The 26,183-nt window shown below is 44.0% G+C and overlaps 2 protein-coding genes across 7 annotated transcripts in view; one reads left to right on the top strand and one right to left on the bottom strand.

Moving 5' to 3' along the window:
• Positions 1 to 3,103: 3,103 nt before the first annotated feature.
• On the top strand, positions 3,104 to 23,730 carry CLDN18 (claudin 18). The gene is made up of 5 exons (XM_003822485.6): positions 3,104 to 3,323; positions 16,251 to 16,415; positions 17,200 to 17,317; positions 22,384 to 22,494; positions 23,559 to 23,730. The coding sequence occupies exons 1-5, from the start codon at positions 3,104 to 3,106 to the stop codon at positions 23,728 to 23,730; spliced, it is 786 nt and encodes a 261-aa protein (XP_003822533.2).
• Positions 10,464 to 26,183, bottom strand: part of DZIP1L (DAZ interacting zinc finger protein 1 like) — a 97,886-nt gene continuing 82,166 nt past the window's right edge. For 2 of the 6 annotated variants that reach the window (XM_063602948.1, XM_063602949.1), the window contains one exon: positions 10,464 to 24,435. In XM_063602948.1, the coding sequence (XP_063459018.1) occupies positions 24,376 to 24,435 (60 nt within the window). In that variant the 3' untranslated portion in view covers positions 10,464 to 24,375. The remainder of the gene's footprint in view (positions 24,436 to 26,183) is intronic. The other 4 variants (XR_010111657.1, XR_010111659.1, XR_010111658.1 and 1 more) reach the window with 4 other exon arrangements.

Here is a 26,183-nt window from a genome sequence, read left to right on the forward strand (position 1 = left end):
ATAAATTGAACATCTGAAAATCAAACCAATAGAGCTTTTTAAGAATAAAAGGATACAATTTGACCTAGCAATCCCATTACTGGGTATATACCCAAAGGAATATAAACCATTCTACTATAAAAGCACATGCACACATATGTTTATTGCAGCATGATTTATAATAGCAGAGATGTGGAACCAACCCAAATAGACTGGATAAAATGTGGTACATATACACCATAGAATACTATGCAGCCATAAAAAGGAATGAGATCATATCCTTTGCAGGAACATGGATGAAGCTAGAAGCCATCATCCTCAGCAAACTAACACAGAAACAGAAAACTATACACCACACGTTCTCACTCATAAGTGGGAGCTGAACAATGAGAACACATGGACACAGGGAGGGGAACAACATATACTGGGGCCTGTCGGGGGTTGGGGGGGTGAGGGGAGGGAACCTAGATGATGGGTCAATAGGTGCAGCAAACCACCATGGCACATGTATACCTATGTAACAAACCTGCACGTTCTGCACATGTATCCTAGAACTTAAAGTAAAATAAATTTTTTTAAATGAAATAAATTTTTAAAATGAGGATTAAAAAGCCTGCCTGTTGGTTGAAATAAAAGTAAGATAGACTCTGTCTATGCAAACAGTGGTAGAATCATTCCTGAATTATTCCAACAACAGTTTTCAACCTAATTGGTCAATCTATGCCCACCAGCAGAAACCAGTGTCACTTCTAACTGTCCCCTTCCCTCCTTTTAGAATTGGCCTTGTAACAACTCAAGGGACACACTGCCATCAACATTCCTTCACTGTAGATCATGTAACTGTTGCTTACCTTCTTATTTTAGGCTTTCTGGCTCATGCTTCACTCTCTAGAAACACTGATCACAGAACCTAAAGTAAGGTGTGCAGTGAAGGGGAGTGTTGCCTCCATTCAAATTAGGCGTAGTTCTTCCCTATTTGCTTTCTGTGTTTGCTGGGAATAATGCAGTGGGAGCGGAGGCTGGGTGCACCCAAGATAACAAAATGTCCAGACACAGAGGCTCGTTTCCTGGAGAACCTGTAAAGACCTATAAAGGTTAAAGATTGGAGTATGTATGTGGGGGGGGGGGGGGTGGTGTGGGTGTGTGTGTGTGTGTGTGTATGTTTCAGGGCCTTGAGGTCCAGATTTTGGAGAGTGTCATTAAAATGTCTCCGGAGGGCCGGGCACAGTGGCTCACGCCTGCAATCCTGGCACTTTGGGAGGCCAAGGCAGGCAGATCATTTGAGGTCAGGAGTTCGAGACCAGCCTGACCAACATGGTGAAACCCCATCTCTACTAAAATACAAAAATTAGCTGGGTGTGGTGGCAGGCGCCTGTAATCTCAGCTAGTCAGGAGGCTGAGGCAGGAGAATCGCTTGAACCCAGGAGGTGGAGGTTGCAGTGAGCCAAGATTGCGCCACTGCACTCCAGCCTGGGCGACAGAGTGAGACTCACTCTCAAAATAAATAAATAAATAAATAAATAAAAACAAAATATATCTGGAAGCCAGGCACAGTGAGTCACGCCTGTAATTCCAGCACTTTGGGAAGCCAAGATAAGCAAATCACTTGAGCTCAGGAATTCGAGCCCAGCGTAAGCAACATGGTGAAACCCTGTCTCTACTAAAAACATAAAAATTAGCCGGGTGTGGTGGTATGCATGTATAGTTCCAAATACTCTGGAGGCGGAGGCATGAGAATTGCTTGAACCCAGGAGGCAGAATTTGCAGTGACCCCGATGACAACACTGCACTCCAGTCTGGGCAACAGAGCGAGACTCCATCTCAAAAAATTTTTAAAAAGTCTCTGGATTCAGAGGCCAGACATACCTGGCCCCCATATCCGTCAACCAATTCTCTAGCAAAATTTAGTTGTATAGACAAAACATAACACCTGATGTCTTCAGCCAAGTCTCTCTACTGTGATTATACAATTCCTAATATTTTGACCAATTCTAGTGAAAACTTTTCTGCAAAATGTAGAAGATAGTGTATGAGATCTGAAAAGGCTCTGGAGTGTTCTAGTTTAGATCTCACATGTTGTGGATGAAGAACCTGTGACCTACAAGGGCTTAGGAGTTTGCCCCCAACCTGCCCAGCACACGACAAGTTAGGGGCAGCATCAGGAGCAGATCCTAAGCCTCTCCGTGACCAGGCCAAGGACTTCAGCCCAGCTAACCCTGGTCCCTCCTCTGGCCTTTGTGGGACCTTCTGTGTCAGCCACAGAGTCCTCATGTGGTTCTTGTGGCACGAGTGAAAGCATGACATGGAAATCAACGGGGTCCCTGGCTTCCTCTCATCCCAGTTCCAATGCTTATGGACCAAGAGCATAGATCTAGGATTTGGCTTCGTGTTCTCAAAAGTGGGGACAATTTTGCCTGCCCCTGCTGCTCCATATGGAAACAGAGAAAGAGCGCTGGACTGGAAGCTGAGGTGGGAGCCCCACCCCTGCCGTTTTTAGAGTATCTGTGGTTCCAGGCACTGGGACAAGTCCCTTAACTTATCTGTACTTTTCTTGACTCACCCCAAAAAAATGGGGATAATAATGCCTGCCCTACCCATTTCTGTAAGATCAAAATGGAAAGATGTAAGTGAAAAAAGTCGTTCATGAGTTGTGAGGAGAAAATGTGAAAAGTCTGGTTTAAGACAGAGCACGGTGGGTGCTTCCCAGGGCCATCTTAAGCGAGGTCAGCCAAAGTGGTCTGCAGTCACGTTCCCCGTGGTGGGGACACGTCAGCCTTTTCTCCAGATGGCGGTGCTCTCCGGAGGAGCCAGCGCTGGAGGGAGGCCGGTCTGGCCCGGAGCAGGGAGTCCTTCTGCTCCCTGGCTGCTCCTCTGCGCTGAACCCACCCGGCCTGCGGAGAGCAGACAAGTGCCTCTTGGGCCCGCTTCTCTAACAAATGTAAAAATAATGCCCTTGAACCAGGAGCGAAACTGAGCTATCTAAGGAAAACACTGTGAGCAAATACTGAGAGCCTAGGGAAACCATCTGATTAGAAGAGCTCCCCTCAGGAGCGCGTTAGCTGCACACCTTCGGCAGCAGGAGGGCGGCAGCTTCTCGCAGGCGGCAGGGCGGGCGGCCAGGATCATGTCCACCACCACATGCCAAGTGGTGGCGTTCCTCCTGTCCATCCTGGGGCTGGCCGGCTGCATCGCGGCCACCGGGATGGACATGTGGAGCACCCAGGACCTGTACGACAACCCCGTCACCTCCGTGTTCCAGTACGAAGGGCTCTGGAGGAGCTGCGTGAGGCAGAGTTCAGGCTTCACCGAATGCAGGCCCTATTTCACCATCCTGGGCCTTCCAGGTAGGCACCGTGCATCCCGGGGTAGAGCCAGGTGAACCAGGTGAGCAGGGAAGGGGGCGTTTGCGTTGAGCCCCACTCCCACCTCTAGGTGAGGACCCTGGCAGCTCTGGCTCAGAATGAAAGGTGTGAATAAAAGGAGAAGCTGGCTCGTGTCAAATAGGGCAACAGTCATACAGGAGAAAATGGGAGGGTTAACACTCAAGGCGAAGGAATCGCTAGTGAGGAGGCAGGCCTCAAGAAGAATGGGTCTATTGTAAGGGTATGTTCATGATACCTGGAATAAACTCGTGTTTCTCAAGGAGAAAATAAATTGTGTGCATTACTTGCATGTGGCTTGCTCCTGCCTGCACATACATGGGAGCAGGGAAGCAGGGAAGCAGGATGCTGAGTATTTTGTTATATCTGGAAAAGTTTATTGAGAGCTAATTTAATTTTCTTTCCATTTCAATTAAATTTTTCAAAGTTGGAGTCTCTGTGGGTGCCAAAAAGAATATTGCCATTAAATTATAAATATCCTTTTGCTGCATTTGTATTAAGAATATCTTGTATACTGTCCTAAAAATCAATGTATATCAAAATATAATTACAGAATTATAATTATATTATGTCAGAATATAAATATAATTACAAATGTGACATCCTTTCACCCCTAAAGATGAAATAAATTAAACCCCTGCTTTTAATACAGATAATTACTTCAAATATGCATCATAGCAACTTTTCATTCTGAATAATATGGGAGCTCTATTTGTATTTTTAAAATGCAAACAAGAAAATAATAGCTCTAGCTAATTAGTGGCTCTAAGGGGTGGCCAAGATGTGAGTGTGATGGAGAAAGGAGAACAATGTTAGGTTTTGCCTCTCTGAAACAAATACCTTTTATAAACAAGTAGATGGAAATAAATTTGCAAGAAATTGTGAAGAGGCTGTAGAGCCCTTGAAACTGAATTGAATTGTGAAAAGCAATTCAACTAATCCAAGTTCATTTTCAGAAAGAAATAGAAGATGGGTGTCAGAGTAGAAGAATTTGATTATTTATTCCATTTTTTGGAAGCCACTTATTGCAGGACCAACAGGATCACTGACTCCGGGGAAAGACCTGCTTAGGGAAGCAAGGGAGGTAGAACCTGGCCAAAAGAAAGAGAACCAGACTGAGGAGGGATTATGCTGTAGTGGGAGGGGAGAGGTGAGATGCAGGAAATGCCACACAGAGTGTTGAGTTGCTAGTTATGTCTAATTTTAACTATCATATAAAGAAAAAATATTGTCCTCATATTCAAAATTAAGGCATGATGTCTTATGACTTCATGTTCAATAACCTCTCCCCAGGGCCCCACTACATATTATCAACCTCTTGCTCACTGTGTATCACAGTCTCCATACATGGGGCTCCTGAATATTCCCACTCTCCTAAATGGGCAAACCCCATTGCGTCCACTGTGACTTGTCACTCCTATTCTGTCAACGGATCTTACCTCCATGACACCCTCTCAGAATAGCTCCACCTCTCCCCCTTGACGGAACAAGATTATCTTCCCTGCTTTCCTGCTAAGGTCAACCTCTCCTGCTAAGGTCAACCTCCCCAGCAGGGCTCTGAAGGCCTCATGCCACCTGTCTGGGATCATGCCCTGTTGGTCAGCCCCTCTCCTCCTTGCTTCTTTCATCTCTTCTCCTCACTTATGCATATGGCCTCCTTCCTGGGGAAATCTGTTGATCCTGATCATTGTCAAGTTCTGTCTCTCTCCTGGGTCACTGACAAACCAAATTAAAAGACTAAGTTTTTCCACTACCTCTCACCCTTAACCTTTCTCAGTCTGGTTTCTATCCTTCATCTCTATAGAATGTTTGCTTTTTTGACCATAGCAGAGGATGAAGGGGAGTATTTCAGTCACCAACTCCTAGTTCTCAGTTCTCATCTCCTTAGACATTTCAAAACCCAAACAACTTCCACGGTTCCCCATTCCCAGCTTAACTAGATGCACACATAACAGCCTGACACCAAGCCTTCCTAACCCCTCACCTACCTTCCTTGGCAGTCTCTTACTCCCCCATCCTGTTTCTTCTGTCCTTTCAGTATACCTTGGACTTGGTCCTGGACATCCATTGCTCCTGCTCCTCTGAATTCCCCCCTCCACCACCCCAACTGTCCTCTCACAAATCTTCCTCCAAACCTCCTCAAGCCCCCAAATTGAATAAAGATTCCACAAGTCTCTGTACCAAACCCAGAGCATTCTCATAGCATTGAGCATATTCACCCCTCGTGACACTGCTCTCAAATCTGAGAAGCATTTATTGCATACCTACAAAGAGTACACAACACAAAACTGGCCTTGTCGGCACCGTAAATTCCAGCAGAGGGGACAGGCATGTGTGTGAATATCAAAGCAAAGGCAACACATGTCATGGGGCTTTGACACAAGTGTTTGGAGCACCAGGAAGAAAGTGGTTATTCAGTAGGAAGAGTCAGGAGGGGAGGAAATCAGGACAGTTTTGCTAAGGGAGTTCTGTTTGAGTCTGAACTTTAGCTTACTAACTTGGTTATTTGTACATTTGTGTCATTCAGCTTCTATGTGGTGTTTCCCTTCAGCTGGATAAGAATTATTTCCCCATTTCCCAGAAAAGGGCCTGGTAGAGTGAGTATTTAGCAAAGGATTGATAAACTAAGTTGAATTAAATAGTACGAATAGTTCATTTTAAGTGTTTATGCAAGCCATTGAACTAAAAACAGGTTAAGGTCTTCCCCAAAAAGGCCAGTAAATCATTTTTGTACTACAAATTTTTTTTTATTATGGCTCCATATATAGAAAAGGACCTGGTCCTCCTCCTGCCTGGAACAGATTCATTTGTTCATCCAATCATGTATTTAACAAATATCTCTTGCATGCCTACTGTGTTGCAGAGACTAGAGTTCAGGAACTCTATTAGTCAGAGTAGTTAATGTCTGCTGCTGCAACAAACAAACCTAAACATCTCAATGGCTTGACACAACAAAAGTTTACTTCCTGCCCACATAAAGTCCACTGTGGGAAGAGCAGCCTCCTTGTAGCTACACTCTTCAAAGTTGCTGGGGCAAGAGAAGAAAGGCTTGAAGGAGGCACAACAGTTCTTAACTGCTTCAGTCTGAAAGGAACACATGTCACTCACAGTGCGTTGGCCACAACTAGCCATATGGCCCCAGGAGCTGGGAGATGTAGGAGCACATAGCTATTCAGTGAGCACCTACTGTCTCTACCACAGGGAGCATTTGAATAGTAACTTCCTGGGCTGCAACACATCAACCACACTAATTTCAGTTCTGCCAGACAGATAATTCCCTGAACATCAAATAGTCAAAACCAATGAGATTGCAAAAGAAGATATACCATTAATTCATATTCAAACAAATATGATAGAATTATATGTGTAAACTATCATCTGACACAAGATAATATATAGTGTGTAATTTCAGAGCTAGACATTTTGGTGGGGATGGCCTGGAATCAGGAAAGAGGAGGGGTTTAAGGTAAATTTCTGCAATGTAAAAATTCCCTAACATTTAATAACAGAGGAATGTAAATATGGCCATGGGGGTGGGGGCGGAAAGCACATTTTTTTCAAAAAGTAAGGAGGAAGAAAGGAACAGTGGGTGAGGGAGAGAGGGAGGGAAGGCGAGAAGGAAGAAAGTAGAGAGGAAGAGAGGGAGGAAGAGAGGTGGGAGAATTGGTGATGCTAGGTACTTTTATTCCGTGTCAGGCCAGACAAAGAGCTCTTAGAGAGAGAAGCCAGTTGCCACTCATGGAACCCTGAGATGTTTCAGACCCACGAAAGGAGAGGTCCTTGGCTCTCTGAGAAGGATTTTAGGGAAGCTGGAAGAAATGACTTTCCTCAAATCCCATCTGGAGGACAGCAAATGTGAATGTCAGGGCCAGTAGCCATGCATTGAGGGCTCTTGGAAACTGTTGGTCACAACACCATCTATTGGTAAGCTCTGTCGGTGGTAAGATTGTGGCCAGAGGACTCTGATGTGCCCGTCTTGCATCTCCTACAAAACCCAGCATGGCGCACAACAAGCATAGGGGGCTGGGGGAGGGGGAAGTCGGTGCTGCTCTGTGTCCTGTCTCCCAATTGTGCTGTGAAAAGCCAAGCTGGACTGAACCACCATGGGAACTGGGGTACAGTTCCCAGCAGCCACCACAGAAGTATACCCCAGTTCTGCCTATCTGAGTTGAGGGAAGAGGATTTCACCAAAAGCCAGAAAAAAACACTTCTTGGGATTGAGTTTGCAGAAAAGGAGGTACTTGAAATCACTGAAAATCTGTGGCCTTCAAGAAGACTGTGGACTTAAAAGCAGACAGTCCTCATGCAGCAGGAGTGGCTACACTACAAATTGGCACCCCAAAATACAAATATCTATTTGATGACTTAGATAAGGAATGGGCAGGAGCTGGGAGTGGTGACTTACCCCTGTAATCCCATCACTTTGGGAGGCTGAGGTGGGAGGATTGCTTGAGGCCAGGAGTTCAAGACCAGCCTGGGCAACAAAATGAGATCCCATCTCTACAGTAACAAAATTTTTTAAAACTAGCTGGGCACAGTGGTGTATGCCAGTAATCCCAGCTACTCGGGAGGCTGTGGCAGGAAAATCACTGGAGCTGGAGTTAGAAGCTGCAGTGAACTGTGATCATGCCACTGCACTCCATCTTGGGCAACAAAGTGAAACTCCATCCATCTCTAAAAATAAAATATTTTTAAAAAAATATTTAAAGAGTGTAAGAATGAGCAGGAAGATTACCAGGAGGAAAAGGCTTGAAAGAAACTCAAAAGCTAAAGGCAACAATGCAAGGAGATAAAACAGCCCGAGATGACACCTGTGGGGCTCCTAAAGGAGCTGGAAGGAGTAACAACAAGCCAGGACCTAATGCCTAACTTCTCATCAGAAACAGCTGTGTAAAGTATTTTCTTGTGCTTAACGAGGAAACTGGGGAAGAGAGACCTGAAGCAGAGGAGCTGGATGAAATGCCTGGAGGGAGAAATGTAAGTTTGCAATGATTCTCCCAGAGAGTTTAATTTTGACCTAGAACCCAGAAAAGTATCACTCTTTAGCAGAGAAGTAAGCCTTAAAGTGTTTACAGAAAGGCAAAAGGCAGATACCTATAATACTTTAGTTAATAATCATAATTATCACTGGGTACAGTGGCTTGCACCTGTAATCCTAGCAATGCAGGAGGCTGAGACAGAAGGATCATCACTTGAACCCAGAAATTCAAAGCCACGGTGATCATGCCACTGCACTCCAGCGTGGGCAACAGAGCAATATCTCACCTCAAAATATATATATAAATAAATAATTATAATAATCATTGCCAGTTATTAAATTCTTCCTAAGTACAATCTCTGTTCTTGCAAAATCTCACTTAACTTTTCATTCGTCTGACAAAAATGTATCATCATGTCTCTTTGGAACTTACAGCTATAGAAGAATGTAATTCAATGCAACAAGTTGTATTGTATAAACTACAGATAGACTAATGAGGTAAATGGTGGTGGTAGCAGGACTGTATACTTGTATATTACCAGCTCTGTATAACTGATAGCTCAAGATTCAATCTCATTGTATTCTACACAGTCAATACAGCATGCAGTACTCTGAGGACAGTGCCAGAAATAAAAATAACTACTATTTATTGAGCTGCATATTGGCTCTTCAACTTAATCTTTACAAAAATCAGGAAAATATGTATTAGCTTTAGGTTTAAAAAGTTGAAAACTGAGGCTGGGGGTGAAGGAAGGACATGCCCAAGGCCTCGTGGATAGAAGATGGCAGAAACAGGATGTGAACACAAGGCAAAGCTTCTAAGTCTGCATCCTTTTCCCCTGCCCAGACCCTGTTTCTAAAGGCAGGAATGGGCTGCCTTTAGAATTGAAGAGCTTGGTCTAGGCTTGAGCACAATAAGCGCAGAGGGTATATGGGGGTTGACCCATTTGTAACAATATAATCAATGATGTGAAATTAGGAGTATGAATTAAGTTTAAAGCATGGATGACCTGCATCCCATTCACACATGCCTTCCCTGGAAACAGTAGAAGGGATGAGCAAAGGGCCAAAAATGAGCAGAGTGGAGAGGGGGCAAAGATATGGCAAACTCATGTCCCTGGCTCCATCATGTCCCTGGCTTGACATCACAGTCAAGTAATGCTTTTTCTAAAGTGTTTGCAAACATTTGGGCTAAATTTGGTAAAGTGGTAAGCCTTACAGTTAGAGGGAAGTGAGCTGGAATCAAGGGCACAATTTGGCCACCTACATATCTGGACCTCACTTTCCCCATTTGTGAAATGCCTCACAGTAAGACATTTATATGAAAGTGCTGGGCCGGGCTTGGTGGCTCACTCCTGTAATCCCAGCACTTTGGGAGGCCAAGGCGGATGGATCACCTAAGGTCAGGATTTCGAGACCAGCCTGACCAATATGGTGAAACCCTGTCTCTACTAAAAATATGAACAAATTAGTCAGGCATGGTGGCATGCGCCTCTAGTCCCAGCTACTAGGGAAGCTGAGACAGGAGAATTGCTTGAACCCAGGAGGCAGAGGTTGCAGTGAGCTGAGATCGCGCCACTGCACTCCAGCCTGGGTGACAGAGTGAGACTCTGTCTCAAAAAAAAAAAACAAAGAAAGAAAGTGCCCTGTGACCCATTTACAAGATCTAGCTCTTGGCATCACTAAATCATCACTGCTGTGTCTACATCACTCGGGGCTCTCAGTTAGGACATTTGTTCTTCTAGCCTTTTTTTCCTCCAAACTCAAAAACATTTTATGAATTCAAATATCCAAAGTAAAGATCACTTAAGGTTCTGTGTTCTCCCTTCCCATCCCCATCCTACCCGTGTTCTGAGCACCTCACTATATCCCAGCCCCTTTGCAGGCACTGAGGGTCTTGATTTTTTTTATATGACTATCTACATTTTCCCCTTTCTGCTTCAGTGTGTAAAAACAACAGCCACTGGAGAGTTACAGAGTTTCCTATCAACCTATAAATCATATTTACAGACACAGGAATGAAGTTTTAAACCAAACCACATTTAACCAGAGAACAGTTTCACAAAACCTTCACAAAATCTAAATCAAAAATCCATAAGGGAAAAAAATGAGACTTCTCATAAGTATCATTGTTAAAGGAGCTTGTCTGTTTATTTCTCGCTATTGGCTGAATGGTTTCACTGGTTGTGAAACCAGTTTGTCTTTCCCCATTTTCTGGTAGAGGAAACCAGCCCTAGAAGGTGAAGTGATTATAAGTTAGTTATAAAGTTGGGGAGTCTATTGGTTTTCAGTCAAGCTGCTTTCCCTCTCTTCAAAAGAGAAAAATATTTCAGCATCAGCATGCCTCTTCAAATATGTAGACAAACATCTAAATGTTTACACGTTATTGTACCTATGAAGAAGACACCACAGGGAGCTGAGAATGGGCCTACATAGCTCAAGAGAACCTGCAACTTAGGTAAATGAGGCTGCTTGCCCTGATTTCTCAATGAGAAAAGCTAGGAACCAGAATGCCTGCTCAGCTTGTGGCTGTAGTGGTCCCCATTTAGATGGCAGAGGCAGCTACCACAAAGCATCATGCCCTAGGATGGCCTAGTCAGTGGTGCAGCATCATTTCATGGTGGGGAGACACATCATCAGAGTTGTAGTTGCATCTCACCTTAGAAGATGTCTTGGATGGTTCCTGCTGCTATAAGAAGATTATCTTAGGCTGGGTAATGTATAAACAACAGAAATTTATTCTCACAGTTCTGGAGGCTGGGAAGTCCAAGATCAAGGTGTCAGCAGATTCCATCTGGTAAGGGTTCACGCTCTTCAAAGATAGTGCCTTTTGTTGTGTCCTTATATGGCAGAAGGGACAGAAGGGCAAAAGAGACAAACAGGCTCCCTCAAGGCCTTTTATAAGGCCTCAATGTCATTCCTGAGGGTACCTCCTACAGACTTCACCTCGTAGTAGAATTGCATTGGGGATTACGTTTCAACATATAAATTTTGGAGGGAAACACACATTCAAATCATAGCAGAGGTGAAGAGGAAGGTCAATGAGGATAGAAACCCACCTATGCTGCCTCTCCCATCAGCTAGCTCCCTGCTCATTGAGGGTCTTGTGTCCATTTTTCCTGATCTTCTCCACTACTTAGATGCTGCTAGAGTCAGGCCTTTCTTTTCTTCTTTTCAAATTTTCTTCCCCTCTTGCCCATAGCAATTCACACACCTGGCTGTTTCAAATCCTCAACCATATTTTATCATTATGTGAGAGGATTCACATTTGTATACAGTTAGTACAAGTCAAAGCTTTGTGGAGTTGCCAAGGGATACGTTGTTTTTAGGGAAGGAGAGGAAACTGATATTTATTGAGCCTGGCTTAGGTTTATGCCAAGTAGCATCTGATCCTCACAGATCTATGCAAGAGATATCTTTGACTACCTCCAGAATTGAGGACTTGTTTTCACTGAGCTTAAATGACTTACCTAATAACACTCACCTGGTATCACATTGTTCTGTAGAATTTTACAAGGTACAAACGACCTCTGTGTCGATTCCCTGGAATCTCCAGAGAATCTAGCCTCTCCCATATTATTCTCAAGAGCATTTCCTCTGGGGTCTGGCCTCAGACTACCATCTTCTGAGCTCCCCGACTTTGGGCTTCTCCATTAGCCCTCTTATCTCCAGTCTAGGACCAAGCTATGCCTGAAGGTATGGCTCCTCCCATCTGCCTACTCCACCAGGGCCCCAGTCCAGGCCTTTGGCTGCTGGTGAACTGCTGTCCCATCATCCTCACTCCCACTTCCACTTAGTGATGCCAGCTCCTGAGAACCCTCTTTCAGCCCAACTCTCCACTCTGAGTACCTCTGCTGAGCCCTTCTTGAAAGCTGTTGTCTCGCATTATTCCTTGAAATTTTGCTTTGAATAATTAAATGAAAATCTCTGGGGGTGAGAACAAACATTAGTATTTCTTTAAAAGCTCCCCCAGAAGATGCTCAGGTGCAGCCTGTGTTGAAAAAAACCACACCCAAGGGCACCTCACCTGTCAGTTCACAGCTACTTGGGGAATTAAGGTATTTTGCAACAGGGAGGGAACACTGAGTTCCTATTTTTCTGTTTGCTTCTTTCAGCCCTGAATCCTGCCCACCCTTCAGGTCTGATAACACTTCATTGTTCATTGGGAAGAATGCTGTAGTCACACCTTTGGTGCAGGGAATCAGGCTTTAGAGCCTGTTGACTCACCTGTTATCAGCTGATAAGCCTCTTGATCAGAATATCAAGTAAGAGACAGAATGGCTAAAAGAGAAACCTACCTGCTACCTGCTTTGTGGCAGTTTTCTCTGTTTACTTATCTATAGAGAAGATTAGGATCCCAGAGGGTAGGACCATGCAGGTGCAGGGGAAGGTGAGTTTACCACCATGAATCTCCATGGTCATTACTAGACATAGGGGGTTTCTGGCAATGAGCAGTGGAGCCAATTTCCTCCCACTTACTGGCACCTGCTCCCATGACAGTTGCCAGTGGGACCAAGACTGTTGATCATTGTTTGTAGAATTCTCTTCCCAGCAAAGAAGCAAAATTAAAATCAGAAGTTTCTTTAGGAGAAGAGAATCAGAATCAAGTATATGGAGATCAATGGGATAGAACTAGAATAGGTGGACACTGTCATTCATACTTCAGACAGATATCTGGTGAGAAGGCTGCTAGGGCCTCTGTTCCTCAGACATTGCAGGAGGCACTTTGACAAGTTCTACATTATCTAACTCTCCTTTTTCAAAATTTCTCATTGATTGCCGATTCTTCTGGCATGAAAAATTGCTTTATGATACATACACACCTTAGAGTGAATATGCTGGCAGCTCCACTGATGTTAGCTGTTGTAGGAGAGGGAAATCTTCCCAAGGTGACTGGAGAGAGTTCTCTCCCAGGACTGCTGGAGGAGATGGGAATGCTGTCATCTTGAGAGTTACATTTATAAATAATCTACCAGGCCAGGTTATTCCCTAAGAAGATTTGGAGAATGTTTTCTTCCACATTCTTAGCATCCATTTCGGAGGATGATAGTTTATGGTTGAGTCTCCAAATTTGGAGGATACATTCTGTAAGAGTATACAGATCCTTGTACCTTGATGGAAGCCAGGACTTTACCTGTTTTTCCAGAATAAGGTGCCTCAAAACAATGTGCTGTGATGGAAAAGTAATGATTTTGAGGCAATTTTGGATTTGACTCCCAGCTCTGCCTCCTTTCCCTTGGTGTGTGTCCTTAGGCAAGTTACCTCACCTGAGTCTCCATTTCTTCAACCATAAAATGGGTGATAATTTTATTACTTACATTGTAGGGGTTTTTTCCCCATGGATTACATTTTTGAATGTCTGAAAATTCCTTACTAGCTTTCACTAAAAAGTAGCAACTGCCTATGAAAACTAGGGCTGGACAGAACTCTCTGTTTTGTTTACAGTTTCCTCTGAGCCCTTTGCCTACAGCCCTATAGGCAGATTCCCTCAGTATCTCCTTCAAAGAGAAAAAAAAAGTGTTAAGCATTTCTCCTGTTTTTTTTTCCATTCCCAAATTTTAATTTTGCCTGGATGTTATTAACTGGTCTCACTGAGGGTAGGAATGACACCTCCTTTGAATGTACCCCACAAGCCCCTTCTAGTTAAAACTTGGCAAGGTCTCCATCTGCATTTCTAGCTGGCTTCTGACTTGCTCCCTTGGGTCTAGGTAACAGGGGGAGCCTCATTAGGGTTTTGTTTCTCCTTTTTAAAAAATTCCCTCCTGGAAAACTACCCACCAGGATGCTAAAGGTGGCTATCTCCAAGTGTTGGAATAACAGGTTATTGTTTTTCATTTCCTGTTTATGGTTTTCTATACATCCTGAAATTTTTATATTGAGCAGTTATTGCTTATATAACTAGGAAAAAAAAATCAGCAATTTCCCAAAAAAGAAAAATTATGCCCTTTACCTCTTCTCTGACACCACACTGTGGAATGCGATGTCTTTGCAGCCATAAGACTTGGCATGAGAGGTCCCCTCACATCTGCAAGGGGCTTCAGCAGCACTCTGGTCATGACTTCGAACCTGGAGGGGTGGAAACTCTCCAAAAACAATAAGACTTTAAAGGTTAGCATGTCTAGACACTGATGAAACCATCTTCCATAAGTTAGAACCACTTGATTTCAAGTAACAGAACCCCAACCTGAATTAGTTCAAACAGGTAGGGATTTAAAAATAATAATAATAATAATGGTGCTGGGATAGCACCTGAAACCTAAGGAAGGAATGTATGTGGACCATAGGAAAAGCTGGAGTCAGGAGCTCAAACACTGTCAGGGCTCTCTACCTCACTGTTGGGTTTCATCTGCTTGCCATTATACAGCAGCTCACCACCTGAAGGAAACCACGGACTCCCAAGGACAGCATCTTACACTTTCAGCCCCTGGAGAGAGACTGGCCTGATGCTCTCTGTGTCCAGCACAAACATTCTGTATAAGGGTCTCATCTGCCCAGTTTGACTCAGATGCCCATGCTGGATTAATTTGCCATGGTCAAGGGCACCAGGTATAAAGTCTGGGCCTGAAAGATCAAGGTCAATATTACTACTCAAAGTAGGTAGGGCCTGTGTACCAAGCTGGCCCACAAACTATGTGTTACCCACCTGAAGAGTTCTGGTACCGAAATCAAGAATAAATATTTCTAAACATTTATAACAATTTGACATGCCTGTGACACTCAAGCAGGTGATTTTGTATTTTGTCAGGATGTCAATTTGTGACAGATTAGAAATTTAAATTTTTAAGTAGTTTGAAAAGCACTGATGTAAGACACAGCAACTCCTTCAGAAATCATGGACTTAAGAGGAAAAAAGGGGATACACTGGAGGGATAAAACAATTGGTGTCTAGCACATAAGCATCTCCACACAGTTTTGCAGTTCAGCTCCACCAGACCAACCACACTAGGGGCCTTGCCTTCTGGAACACATGAAGGACTAATTTGTCTTCCTTGTTAAATTAATTATACTTGTAATAGACATGCTTAGTGGCTGTCATTCGCCACTTTGGCATAAGCTCCATGACAACAGAGACCATGTCTGACCTGTTGTTAACTACTGTCATCCCATGGCCAGTCAGGAGGGCTCAGTAAACAATTGTTGCTATGAGTCACTGCAATTTAAGGATGCACTAGAAACAACTTTGGATATATCTGGAGGCGAAGGCACTGCAGAAGAGTCCCTGTAGGGCCTATAGCTATGACTGAGTCCTAGAAAGGAAACTGCTGATAAACTGTAGTCTAGATGAAAGGCCTAATATTGTTATATTGTTTTATATACATCTGAAACCTACAGCTCACCATAATCTTAGTAGTTCCTTCTGGAAAGGGACAAAATTGAGTATCCTTGGTATATCACTTAGCAACCTTGACTTCATCATATGCAATAAATGAATTCCGGGTTTCCTAAAGTGGACACAACTATGTGAAACTTTTAGCGCATATGAAAACACAAGAGAAGAAAAATATTTGGGTTAGAAGTCACAGCTATAAGCTCTATCAGTAATTTGAACTCTTACCTTAGGCAAACTATTTTCCCCTTTCCGACCCCCAGATTATCAAGCTTTAAAAATGAGGAAGCTGAAATAGATACAATCCAAGGGCCCCCCCAAGTTCCAACCATCCATAATTCTCTGATTCTGAAGACATCTGAGTGCATGTCCTTCATCAGTCAGAGAATTGTAAGCAATGTATTTTGTATTTCCCACAATTCCACATCCTTTGACAATGGCAAGGTTCACAGTTTATGGACTTTGCTGTCTCTCAGAGGTTTGGTGCAGGTTAGTTGTGGTTGCTTTGTTTTATTAAACCACAGCCTAATCAAGTGTGCTGAGTTGGTCTTATTTGTCTGCTTGTGTCTTGCCCCTTGTCCCACAGCCATGCTGCAGGCAGTGCGAGCCCTGATGATCGTAGGCATCGTCCTGGGTGCCATTGGCCTCCTGGTATCCATCTTTGCCCTGAAATGCATCCGCATTGGCAGCATGGAGGACTCTGCCAAAGCCAACATGACACTGACCTCCGGGATCATGTTCATTGTCTCAGGTAAACACAGAGCCTGGAGTTCCCACTTCTGCGAATGTCAAAGCAAAATTATTCTGGTAGAGAAAACATGACTCCTCCCGACTGCTGAATGTGGTTCAGAACTTTTCATACTGAGATTCATGATCTGAGTGTGGAGGTCCAATTGTGTATCATGAGTGCTAAGGTCCTTCTTAGCTGCCACTCCAACCCCAATATAAGAGGTTCTTAGCTGGGTGCAGTGGTTCACATCGATAATGTCAGCACTTTGAGAGTCCAAGACAGGAGGATCACTTGAGTCCAGGAGTTCAAGACCAGCCTAGGCAGCATTGTGACACCCTATGTCGATTAAAAGAAATTTTTTTTATTAAAAAAAAAAAACTTAGTTAGCTTTTGAATCTTAACTTCAGCTGAAAAAAAAGAGGTTCTCAACCCTAAAAGAGTCATGTGACTTGATCCCTAAAAGGCATTTTCTTGGCGAGGCTTTAGAAAATGATTTTAAGGGAAGATACTTTGACATTACCAAAGAACCAGACTGAAAATATTTGGAATATTGAGCCTTGGTCCCAAGATGCATGAAAAATTTCTTTCTGTACACACACATATCCTTCCACAATTAGCGATATAAAATATTCTAAGCACCTATCACAATATTTAGCACATAGCAAGAATTCAATAATCAATGCTTGGTTATAGGGATACAATATTCTGCAGCCTACTCATCTAAACTCATCTAGGCATAAACTGCCTCAGAAACATTGTAATCCCTTGAAACTAACTCTGGAGTTTTCTTTTTCTTTGCCCACAGGTCTTTGTGCAATTGCTGGAGTGTCTGTGTTTGCCAACATGCTGGTGACTAACTTCTGGATGTCCACAGCTAACATGTACACCGGCATGGGTGGGATGGTGCAGACTGTTCAGACCAGGTAACCTCCTAATCTAGGTCTCGGCATTCACCATGATGAATATTGTTATAAGAATCTGATTAAACACATGCACCTAATGTGACTGTCAGTGCCTGAAATAGCAAAAATTATCAGAGACAACCATGCCATATCATAAATCAACAATCACCTGTAAATTCATAAACTTCATTTCAGTGAAATATCCTTGGTGATATGACTTGAGGCTGATCTGACATTTGCATTGAAATACAGTGACAGTTCATAGTATTTATCTAACACTCTTACATAAGCCCCATTGTGGTGGCAATGAAACAGGCACTATTAACCCAGGCAAGTAAATGAACATCAACTTACATCTACAGTCCATAACTGGAACCTGGCTAGGAACAGGGAAACGTTTGAATAGAAATTAGCAAGGTGCAGTATGGGTGAGAAAAGTGATGTTCCTTCCTGGTATAGCTGCCTCTTTCTCTCATTCATTAATTCATTTATTCTACAAATGTATTGATCACCTGCTGTAAGCCAAGACATGTTCAGAGTGCTGGAGATACAAAGTCCCCACTTTCACAGGGGGTACAGTCTGGCAGAGGGAGATGAAACCCCACTACGATTTGGTGTCTGAAGGAGAGTAGAACTTTTAAAAGATGGAAAAGCAATACCAACGCCCATATTCATTTAGTCACTTTAAAGGGATAGATCTCATAGCAAGAAGCTGGAGCAAATTCCTGAAAAAGAAAGATCTTGTTCTTGAGAAGAAATATAAATATTAGACCTCAGTGACCTGTCATCTCTGGATCATGCACTTGGCATTTTTCCAGCCACACCAACATGGGGTACAGACGGAGACGGAGGGTGTGATAAATCCATTACCCTCTGGCTCCCTGGAACTCTAATCCCCATTCATTTTTCTGCTTTATTTCAAGAATGTAAAGGAAATGATCCCCAAAAACTTCCCTGATCCTACTCTGTGTTCCTCTCATGGTCTCTTAGTTACAGGTGCAACTTAGAAGTAGGTTGACCAACTCATTCCAGTCTGCCTGGGACTTTCCCAGTTTTAGCACTATGAGTTCCACATTCTGGGAAACTCCTCTATCATGGGCAAACCAGAATGATTGCTCACCCTACTTAGAAAAGCCCACCTTTCCCAGAGTATTTGGGTGCCTGGGGTCATTGCCCTTGCCCAGAGGAGCCATCTACCAGCCACTTTGCACTTAGCACTAATGCCTGCTATCGCTCTCTCACACCATCTCCCTAGCACCAGCTCCTGTCCCACGGGCAGGCAGCTTCAGTCCTGGAATTAAGACTATAGAATTCTGAAAGGCCTCCTGAACTTCTCCCTCCATGGATGGGCAGCTGTCTTTCCCTTTCGTCTTCTCATTTTCTCCACCCAGAAGTCTTACAAGACAGCCCAGCTGCCAAGAAAGACTTTGGCAGTAACCTTGATGGAGCTTTGGTTCCAGTGCCCCACTTGGTCCTGGGACCCCCCTCCTTCTCCTGTTCCCCGACTCTGTTATTGCCGTGTTGTATGTAACAGTGGCAGAGCCTAAGCCCCAGACTAGAGCTGCAAACTGCCTGCCCTCACACTGTACACAGTCTGCAAGGTGTTTTGTATAAAACATTTCATTTTATAATCTGAACCAATTACCAACTTTTAAAAATTAGAAGGGTTAGGCTGGGCGCGGTGGCTCACGCCTGTAATCCCAGCCTTTGGGAGGCCAAGGTGGGTGGATCACAAGGTCAGGAGTTCGAGACCAGCCTGGTCAATATGGTGAAACCCCGTCTCTACTGAAAATACAAAATTAGCTGGGCATGGTGGCAGGCGCCTGTAGTCCCAGCTACTTGGGAGACTGAGGCAGGAGAATCACTTGAACCTGGAAGGCAGAGGTTGCAGTGAGCCGAGATCGCACCACTGCACTCCAGCCTGGGTGACAGAGCGAGACTCCATCTCAAAAAAACAAAAAAAAATTAGAAGGGTTAAGGGCTGGTTTTCTCAGAAACAGATCCTGAGAAGAGGATCCCAGTGCCAGAGTTCTTTAAGAAAAGGGAGATGGTTAGTGGGTGAAGGAAACAGGGACGGGAAGGAAGGGAAGCCAAGCACGGGCGTGATTTCAGGTGAAGCCCTGAACTCAGCCTGATCCTGAGGAGAGCTGTGCAGTGTGAATTATACGCCAGAGTTGTCTCAACACCAAACTAAAGAGCTGAGCTTTCATACCTCGGTGCCAGTCAGTCCCTGTGGGCAGAGTGGCTTCAGTGGCTAAACCAAAGCCAGAATTCCAGAGGCAGCCACAGGGGCCAGCCGGTAAAGGAAAAGGAATACACAAGCTGGAGAAGAGACCCACAGAAACGGTTAAAGGGTAGAGCACCACTAGTGCCTACTACAAGGAGACTTCACCCCACACACACATACACATACTCTGCTTTTCCAGCCTTGTGTAAAAAATCAGAAGATCTGGCAGCATTACACTGGGCCCTCATTCTCATATGACCTCCATCTCTGCAGCTGAGAGGGAGCTGCCCTTTTGGCTAGGACTCACTCTGTCCAGTTTACCACAATCCCCACTATGCCCAAATAGCCCAACTCATGCTTATAGGGATTTTTCCCATATATTACAGTTGAAAAAATGAAATATGTTCTTCTATCTAGCTCACTTCACATTTAAGTTTCTTGCCTGTCCCAGGTAAGTATTTAGGTTTGCTAACCTTGACCCAGAGTGTCTAAGTTGAGGAAAAGGACTTTGTCCCTCATGCTCAGAAGATGCATTAACAATGAGAGTTTTGAAGGCAAAGTGACCTGAATTTGAATCCTGATGATATCGTGTCCTTCCTGGGTCATTGGAGAAGTTACTTAACCTTGCTGAGCCTCAATCTCTTCATCTGTAAAATGCAAGTGACAAATACTATCACAGTGGCTATTGGGAGAATTAAACAAGATACTGGTAAAAAGTGCTTATCACAATATCAGTAAGGGCTTAATAAATGGTAGCAATTGTTGTTATCATTAGCATTAAGCAATCACTCAACCATCCATAGGGGTATCAAGGACAGGGGCTCTGTCTGTGTCAGGGCCCACGGACCAGGGCTGTCACCAGGAAATCACCTAGGGACCCCCTAGGAGGAGCCCCAGGAAAAGATCCGCTGTTCAGCCCCCGGCCACACTGGGTAGGATGAGGGGGCAGGGCTCTTCATGCCAAGGCAGAAGCCCTTAAACCAAATTTCTGTCTTTTTCCCAGTCCAAGGAAATAAAAATAGCCTACAGGTAAATTTTCTCCCAGAACTTTTTCAAGGACTGAGCTCAGTCAACTATACTTGATCATGAAGCTTACATTGTTTACTTTAATCCTGCTAAAGTGTGTGTGCTTTTTTTTTCTTTTTTGAGACGAAGTCTCACTCTGTTGCCCAGGCTGGAGTGCAATGGCGCAATCTTGGCTCACTGCAACCTCCGCCTCCTGGGTTCAAGCAATTCTCCTGCCTCAACTTCCCAAGTTGCTGGGATTACAGGCACCTGCCACCACACTTGGCTAATTTTTGTATTTTTAGTAGAGACGGGGCTTCACCATGCTGGCCAGGCTGGTCTCAAACTCCCTACCTCAGGCAATCTGCCTGCCTCGGCCTCCCAAAGTGCTGGGATTACAGGTGTGAGCCACCACACCCAGCCAATGTGTGTGCTTTTAAAGCACATCTAAAGTATTGTATTTTCTTAGGTTGCAGAGGTTTGCACACATATTACTTGTCTTCCTATTGTTGGTATAACGTTCTTAGCTTGTGTCGTAGACTTTAAACATATTAGTAATTCACAGAGTTCTACAAACAGTCCCCATGCTCTTTGAGGAACACAAAGGGAAACTTCCAAGGGAAGGCACTCCTTTTCCATGCTGAGCTCTCCTTTTCTGCAGAGCTCATGGAGCTGGAAATCAAGTTATCAGCTGGCATTAAAATACGCACTGACATCCTAATAGTTTTTGGTCACTTGAAGAAGGATACTGCTCTCCACCATCCAAAAATGTCCATTTGAGATCACAATTATTTGTTTCTCAGGAGATTTTGTTCTCAATCCTGATCTGATGTAATTGAGTCCTATTGGAGGCAGCCCCCCTAGGCAAAGGGCACCAGCTTTGGAGTCAGACCACCCCAAGTTAGAATTCTCTTGTGAGCTGGAACAGAAGCACCATGAGCACAGGGTCTCTGTCTACCTTGTTCGCCCTGTGTCCCAGTACCAGGGCAGGGCTCTGCACATAGTAGGAGCTCAATAAAGACTTGTTGAACAAATAAGTAAAGACATCAATAAAAGAATGAATAGTCACTTCAACTTAGTTCCTTCTGAAGGTAATAGCTCTACCTGCATGGATGGTTGTAAGGATTATTTGAGATAAGTTAAGATGACTGCTTGTTGGCCCATACTGAGAACTCAAAGAACTAAAATTCCTTCAGAAATAATAACTTGAGATTGATTTTTTTTTTCAGAGTCTCACTCTGTTGCCCAGGCTAGAGTGCAATGGCACAATCTCAGCTCACTGCAACCTCCACCTCTCAGGTTTAAGGAATTCTCGTGCCTTAGCCTCCTGAGTAGCTGGGATTACAGGCGTGCACCACCACACCCAGCTAATTTTTGTATTTTCAGTAGAGACAGGGTTTCACCATGTTGGCCAGGCTGCGCTTGAACTCCCGACCTCAGTTGAAACTTGGCCTCCCAAAGTGCTAGGATTACAGGCATGAACCACTGCACCCAGTCGAGATTGATTTTATATCTTTCAAATTTCTCTTGCCAAACCTTCAAGACACTTTCTTTTGCCAGTAGAGAGGGGAGGGATATTTCTTGAGATGTGTCACAGAGATAAGATTTATAATTTTATGGTTGAGTGATGCTAGAATCCCCCTGCTGTTTTGCCCCCTAACTTTAGTCCCAATTCTACTCTCCAGGGTACCTGATCAGTTGGCTGTGACCCACAGGAATGTGTGTTCAGGGGCATGGGCAGGGATGGATGTGGAATCCAAAAGTGGGGACAGAAAGAACAGGCACAGCCAGGTGCAGTGGGTGGAGCCTGGAGAGTTGAGTCAACCATATTGACAGCCACCATCTCCCTACCCAGGTACACATTTGGTGCGGCTCTGTTCGTGGGCTGGGTCGCTGGAGGCCTCACACTAATTGGGGGTGTGATGATGTGCATCGCCTGCCGGGGCCTGGCACCAGAAGAAACCAAGTGAGTCTCCCTGTTCCGCTGCAACCAGACGTTTTTATTTGTTCAGGGTCTATTTTAATGTATAACTTGCAGCCAAAAAAAAAAATTAGTCTAGGTATATGGATGAACTTTATTTGACTTAAGGATTATCGAAGCTTCTCTTTTAGGGGGAACCTAAAGAACAGAATGGGAATATTTCAGCCTAGACTGATTTAAATGTGATCCTATTTGAAAGAAAAATCCATCCTTCTTGGTTCCTTCTGAGATTGTTTTGTAACTCCATGGTTCTCAACTAGGAGCAATTTTCCCCCCAGGGGATATTTGGCAACACGTGAAGACATTTTTAACTGTTACAATTTTGGGAGTGTGGGGGAAAGTGATACTGGCCTCTGGCGGGTAGAGGCCAGGGATGCTGCTAAACACCCTACAGCGCACAGAACTGTGCCACAGCAAAGAAGCATCTGTTCCAAAATGTCAACAGTGCTGCTGCTGAGAAACTCTGCTGTAACTCCCTAAATTGAACTGGTGTGGGGACAGCTGGATTCCAGTGTGGTTCTGCTACTGACCAGCCCTGTGACCTCCAGCAGGTTGTTTGCTCTCTCTGTGCCTCTATCACCTCATCCATGAAATGAGCAGCTTGAGGCAATGGGCTGAACGTAGGTACCCTCCAGCTCACAAATTCTATGATCCTTTGACGTAACAATGTTCCCCTGGACATTGTTTCTGGTTCAGCTGTATTTTTATTGATTAAAAGAGGGAACTCATTAGTTACCGAGGATTTGGGGATACCTCTCTCCACCATCCAAAAATGTCCATTTGGAATCACAATTATTTTATTCTCAGGAGATTTTGTTCTCGGCTCAGCAAAGCTCTAAAACAGTGCAAGAACTTCTGTTCCACTGCAGAGGCAGTAAAACCAGTGTACCAAAAACTAAGGTTACTAACTATCCTGGTTTGCCCCGGACTGATGGGTTTCCAGGGACACTGGACTTTCAGTGCCAAGACTGAGACAGTTTATGGTAAATAGGAGGTTGGTCCTACTAACAAAGACATCTACAATCATGGAATGTTTATTTTTCTTTCAGCTACAAAGCCGTTTCTTATCATGCCTCGGGCCACAGTGCTGCCTACAAGCCTGGAGGCTTCAAGGCCAGCACTGGCTTTGGATCCAACACCAAAAACAAGAAGATATACGATGGAGGTGCCCGCACAGAGGACGAGGTACAATCTTATCCTTCCAAGCACGACTATGTGTAATGCTCTAAGACCTCTCAGCACGGGCGGAAGAAACTCCTGGAGAGCTAACCCAAAAAACAAGGAGATCCCATCTTGATTTCTTCTTGCTTTTGACTCACAGCTGGAAGTTAGAAAAGCCTTGATTTCATCTTTGGAGAGGCCAAATGGTCTTAGCCTCAGTCTCTGTCTCTAAATATTCCACCATAAAACAGCTGAGTTATTTATGAATTAGAGGCTATAGCTCACATTTTCAATCCTCTATTTCTTTTTTAAATATAACTTTCTACTCTGATGAGAGAATGTGGTTTTAATCTCTCTCTCACATTTTGATGATTTAGACAGACTCCCCCTCTTCCTCCTAGTCAATAAACCCATTGATGATCTATTTCCCAGCTTATCCCCAAGAAAACTTTTGAAAGGAAAGAGTAGACCCAAAGATGTTATTTTCTGCTGTTTGACTTTTGTCTCCCCACCCCCAACCTGGCTAGTAATAAACACTTACTGAAGAAGAAGCAATAAGAGAAAGATATTTGTAATCTCTCCAGCCCATGATCTCGGTTTTCTTACACTGTGATCTTAAAAGTTACCAAACCAAAGTCATTCTCAGTTTGAGGCAACCAAACCTTTCTACTGCTGTTGACATCTTCTTATTCCAGCAACACCATTCTAGGAGTTTCCTGAGCTCTCCACTGGAGTCCTCTTTCTGTCGCGGGTCAGAAATTGTCCCTAGATGAATGAGAAAATTATTTTTTTTTATTTAAGTCCTAAATATAGTTAAAATAAATAATGTTTTAGTAAAATGATACACTATCTCTGTGAATTAGCCTCACCCCTACATGTGGATAGAAGGAAATGAAAAAATAATTGCTTTGACATTGTCTATATGGTACTTTGTAAAGTCATGCTTAAGTACAAATTCCATGAAAAGCTCCCTGATCCTAATTCTTTCCCTTTGAGGTCTCTATGGCTCTGATTGTACATGATAGTAAGTGTAAGCCATGTAAAAAGTAAATAATGTCTGGGCACAGTGGCTCACGCCTGTAATCCTAGCACTTTGGGAGGCTGAGGAGGAAGGATCACTTGAGCCCAGAAGTTCGAGCCTAGCCTGGGCAATATGGAGAAGCCCTGTCTCTACAAAATACAGAGAAAAAATCAGCCCGTCATGGTGGCATACACCTGTAGTCCCAGCATTCCGGGAGGCTGAGGTGGGAGGATCACTTGAGCCCAGGGAGGTTGGGGCTGCAGTGAGCCATGATCACACCACTGCACTCCAGCCAGGTGACATAGCGAGATCCTGTCTAAAAAAATAAAAAATAAATAATGGAACACAGCAAGTCCTAGGAAGTAGGTTAAAACCAATTCTTTAAAAAAAAAAAAAAAAAGTTGAGCCTGAATTAAATGTAATGTTTCCAAGTGACAGGTATCCACATTTGCATGGTTACAAGCCACTGCCAGTTGGCAGTAGCACTTTCCTGGCACTGTGGTCGGTTTTGTTTTGTTTTGCTTTGTTTAGAGACGGGGTCTCACTTTCCAGGCTGGCGTCAAACTCCTGCACTCAAGCAATTCTTCTACCCTGGCCTCCCAAGTAGCTGGGATTACAGGTGTGCGCCATCACAACTAGCTGGTGGTCAGTTTTGTTACTCTGAGAGCTGTTCCCTTCTCTGAATTCACCTAGAGTGGTTGGACTATCAGATGTTTGGGCAAAACTGAAAGCTCTTTGCAACCACACACCTTCCCTGAGCTTACATCACTGCCCTTTTGAGCAGAAAGTCTAAATTCCTTCCAAGACAGTAGAATTCCATCCCAGTACCAAAGCCAGATAGGCCCCCTAGGAAACTGAGGTAAGAGCAGTCTCTAAAAACTACCCACAGCAGCATTGGTGCAGGGGAACTTGGCCATTAGGTTATTATTTGAGAGTAAAGTCCTCACATCAATAGTACATATGAAAGTGACCTCCAAGGGGATTGGTGAATACTCATAAGGATCTTCAGGCTGAACAGACTATGTCTGGGGAAAGAACGGATTATGCCCCATTAAATAACAAGTTGTGTTCAAGAGTCAGAGCAGTGAGCTCAGAGGCCCTTCTCACTGAGACAGCAACATTTAAACCAAACCAGAGGAAGTATCTGTGGAACTCACTGCCTCAGTTTGGGTAAAGGATGAGCAGACAAGTCAACTAAAGAAAAAAGAAAAGCAAGGAGGAGGGTTGGGCAATCTAGAGCATGGAGATTGTTAAGTGCTCTCTGGATTTGAGTTGAAGAGCATCCATTTGAGTTGAAGGCCACAGGGCACAATGAGCTCTCCCTTCTACCACCAGAAAGTCCCTGGTCAGGTCTCAGGTAGTGCGGTGTGGCTCAGCTGGGTTTTTAATTAGCGCATTCTCTATCCAACATTTAATTGTTTGAAAGCCTCCATATAGTTAGATTGTGCTTTTTAATTTTTTTGTTGTTGCTCTATCTTATTGTATATGCATT

Source organism: Pan paniscus, chromosome 2 (assembly GCF_029289425.2).
Source record: "Pan paniscus chromosome 2, NHGRI_mPanPan1-v2.0_pri, whole genome shotgun sequence".
Classification (NCBI taxonomy): Eukaryota; Metazoa; Chordata; class Mammalia; order Primates; family Hominidae; genus Pan; species Pan paniscus.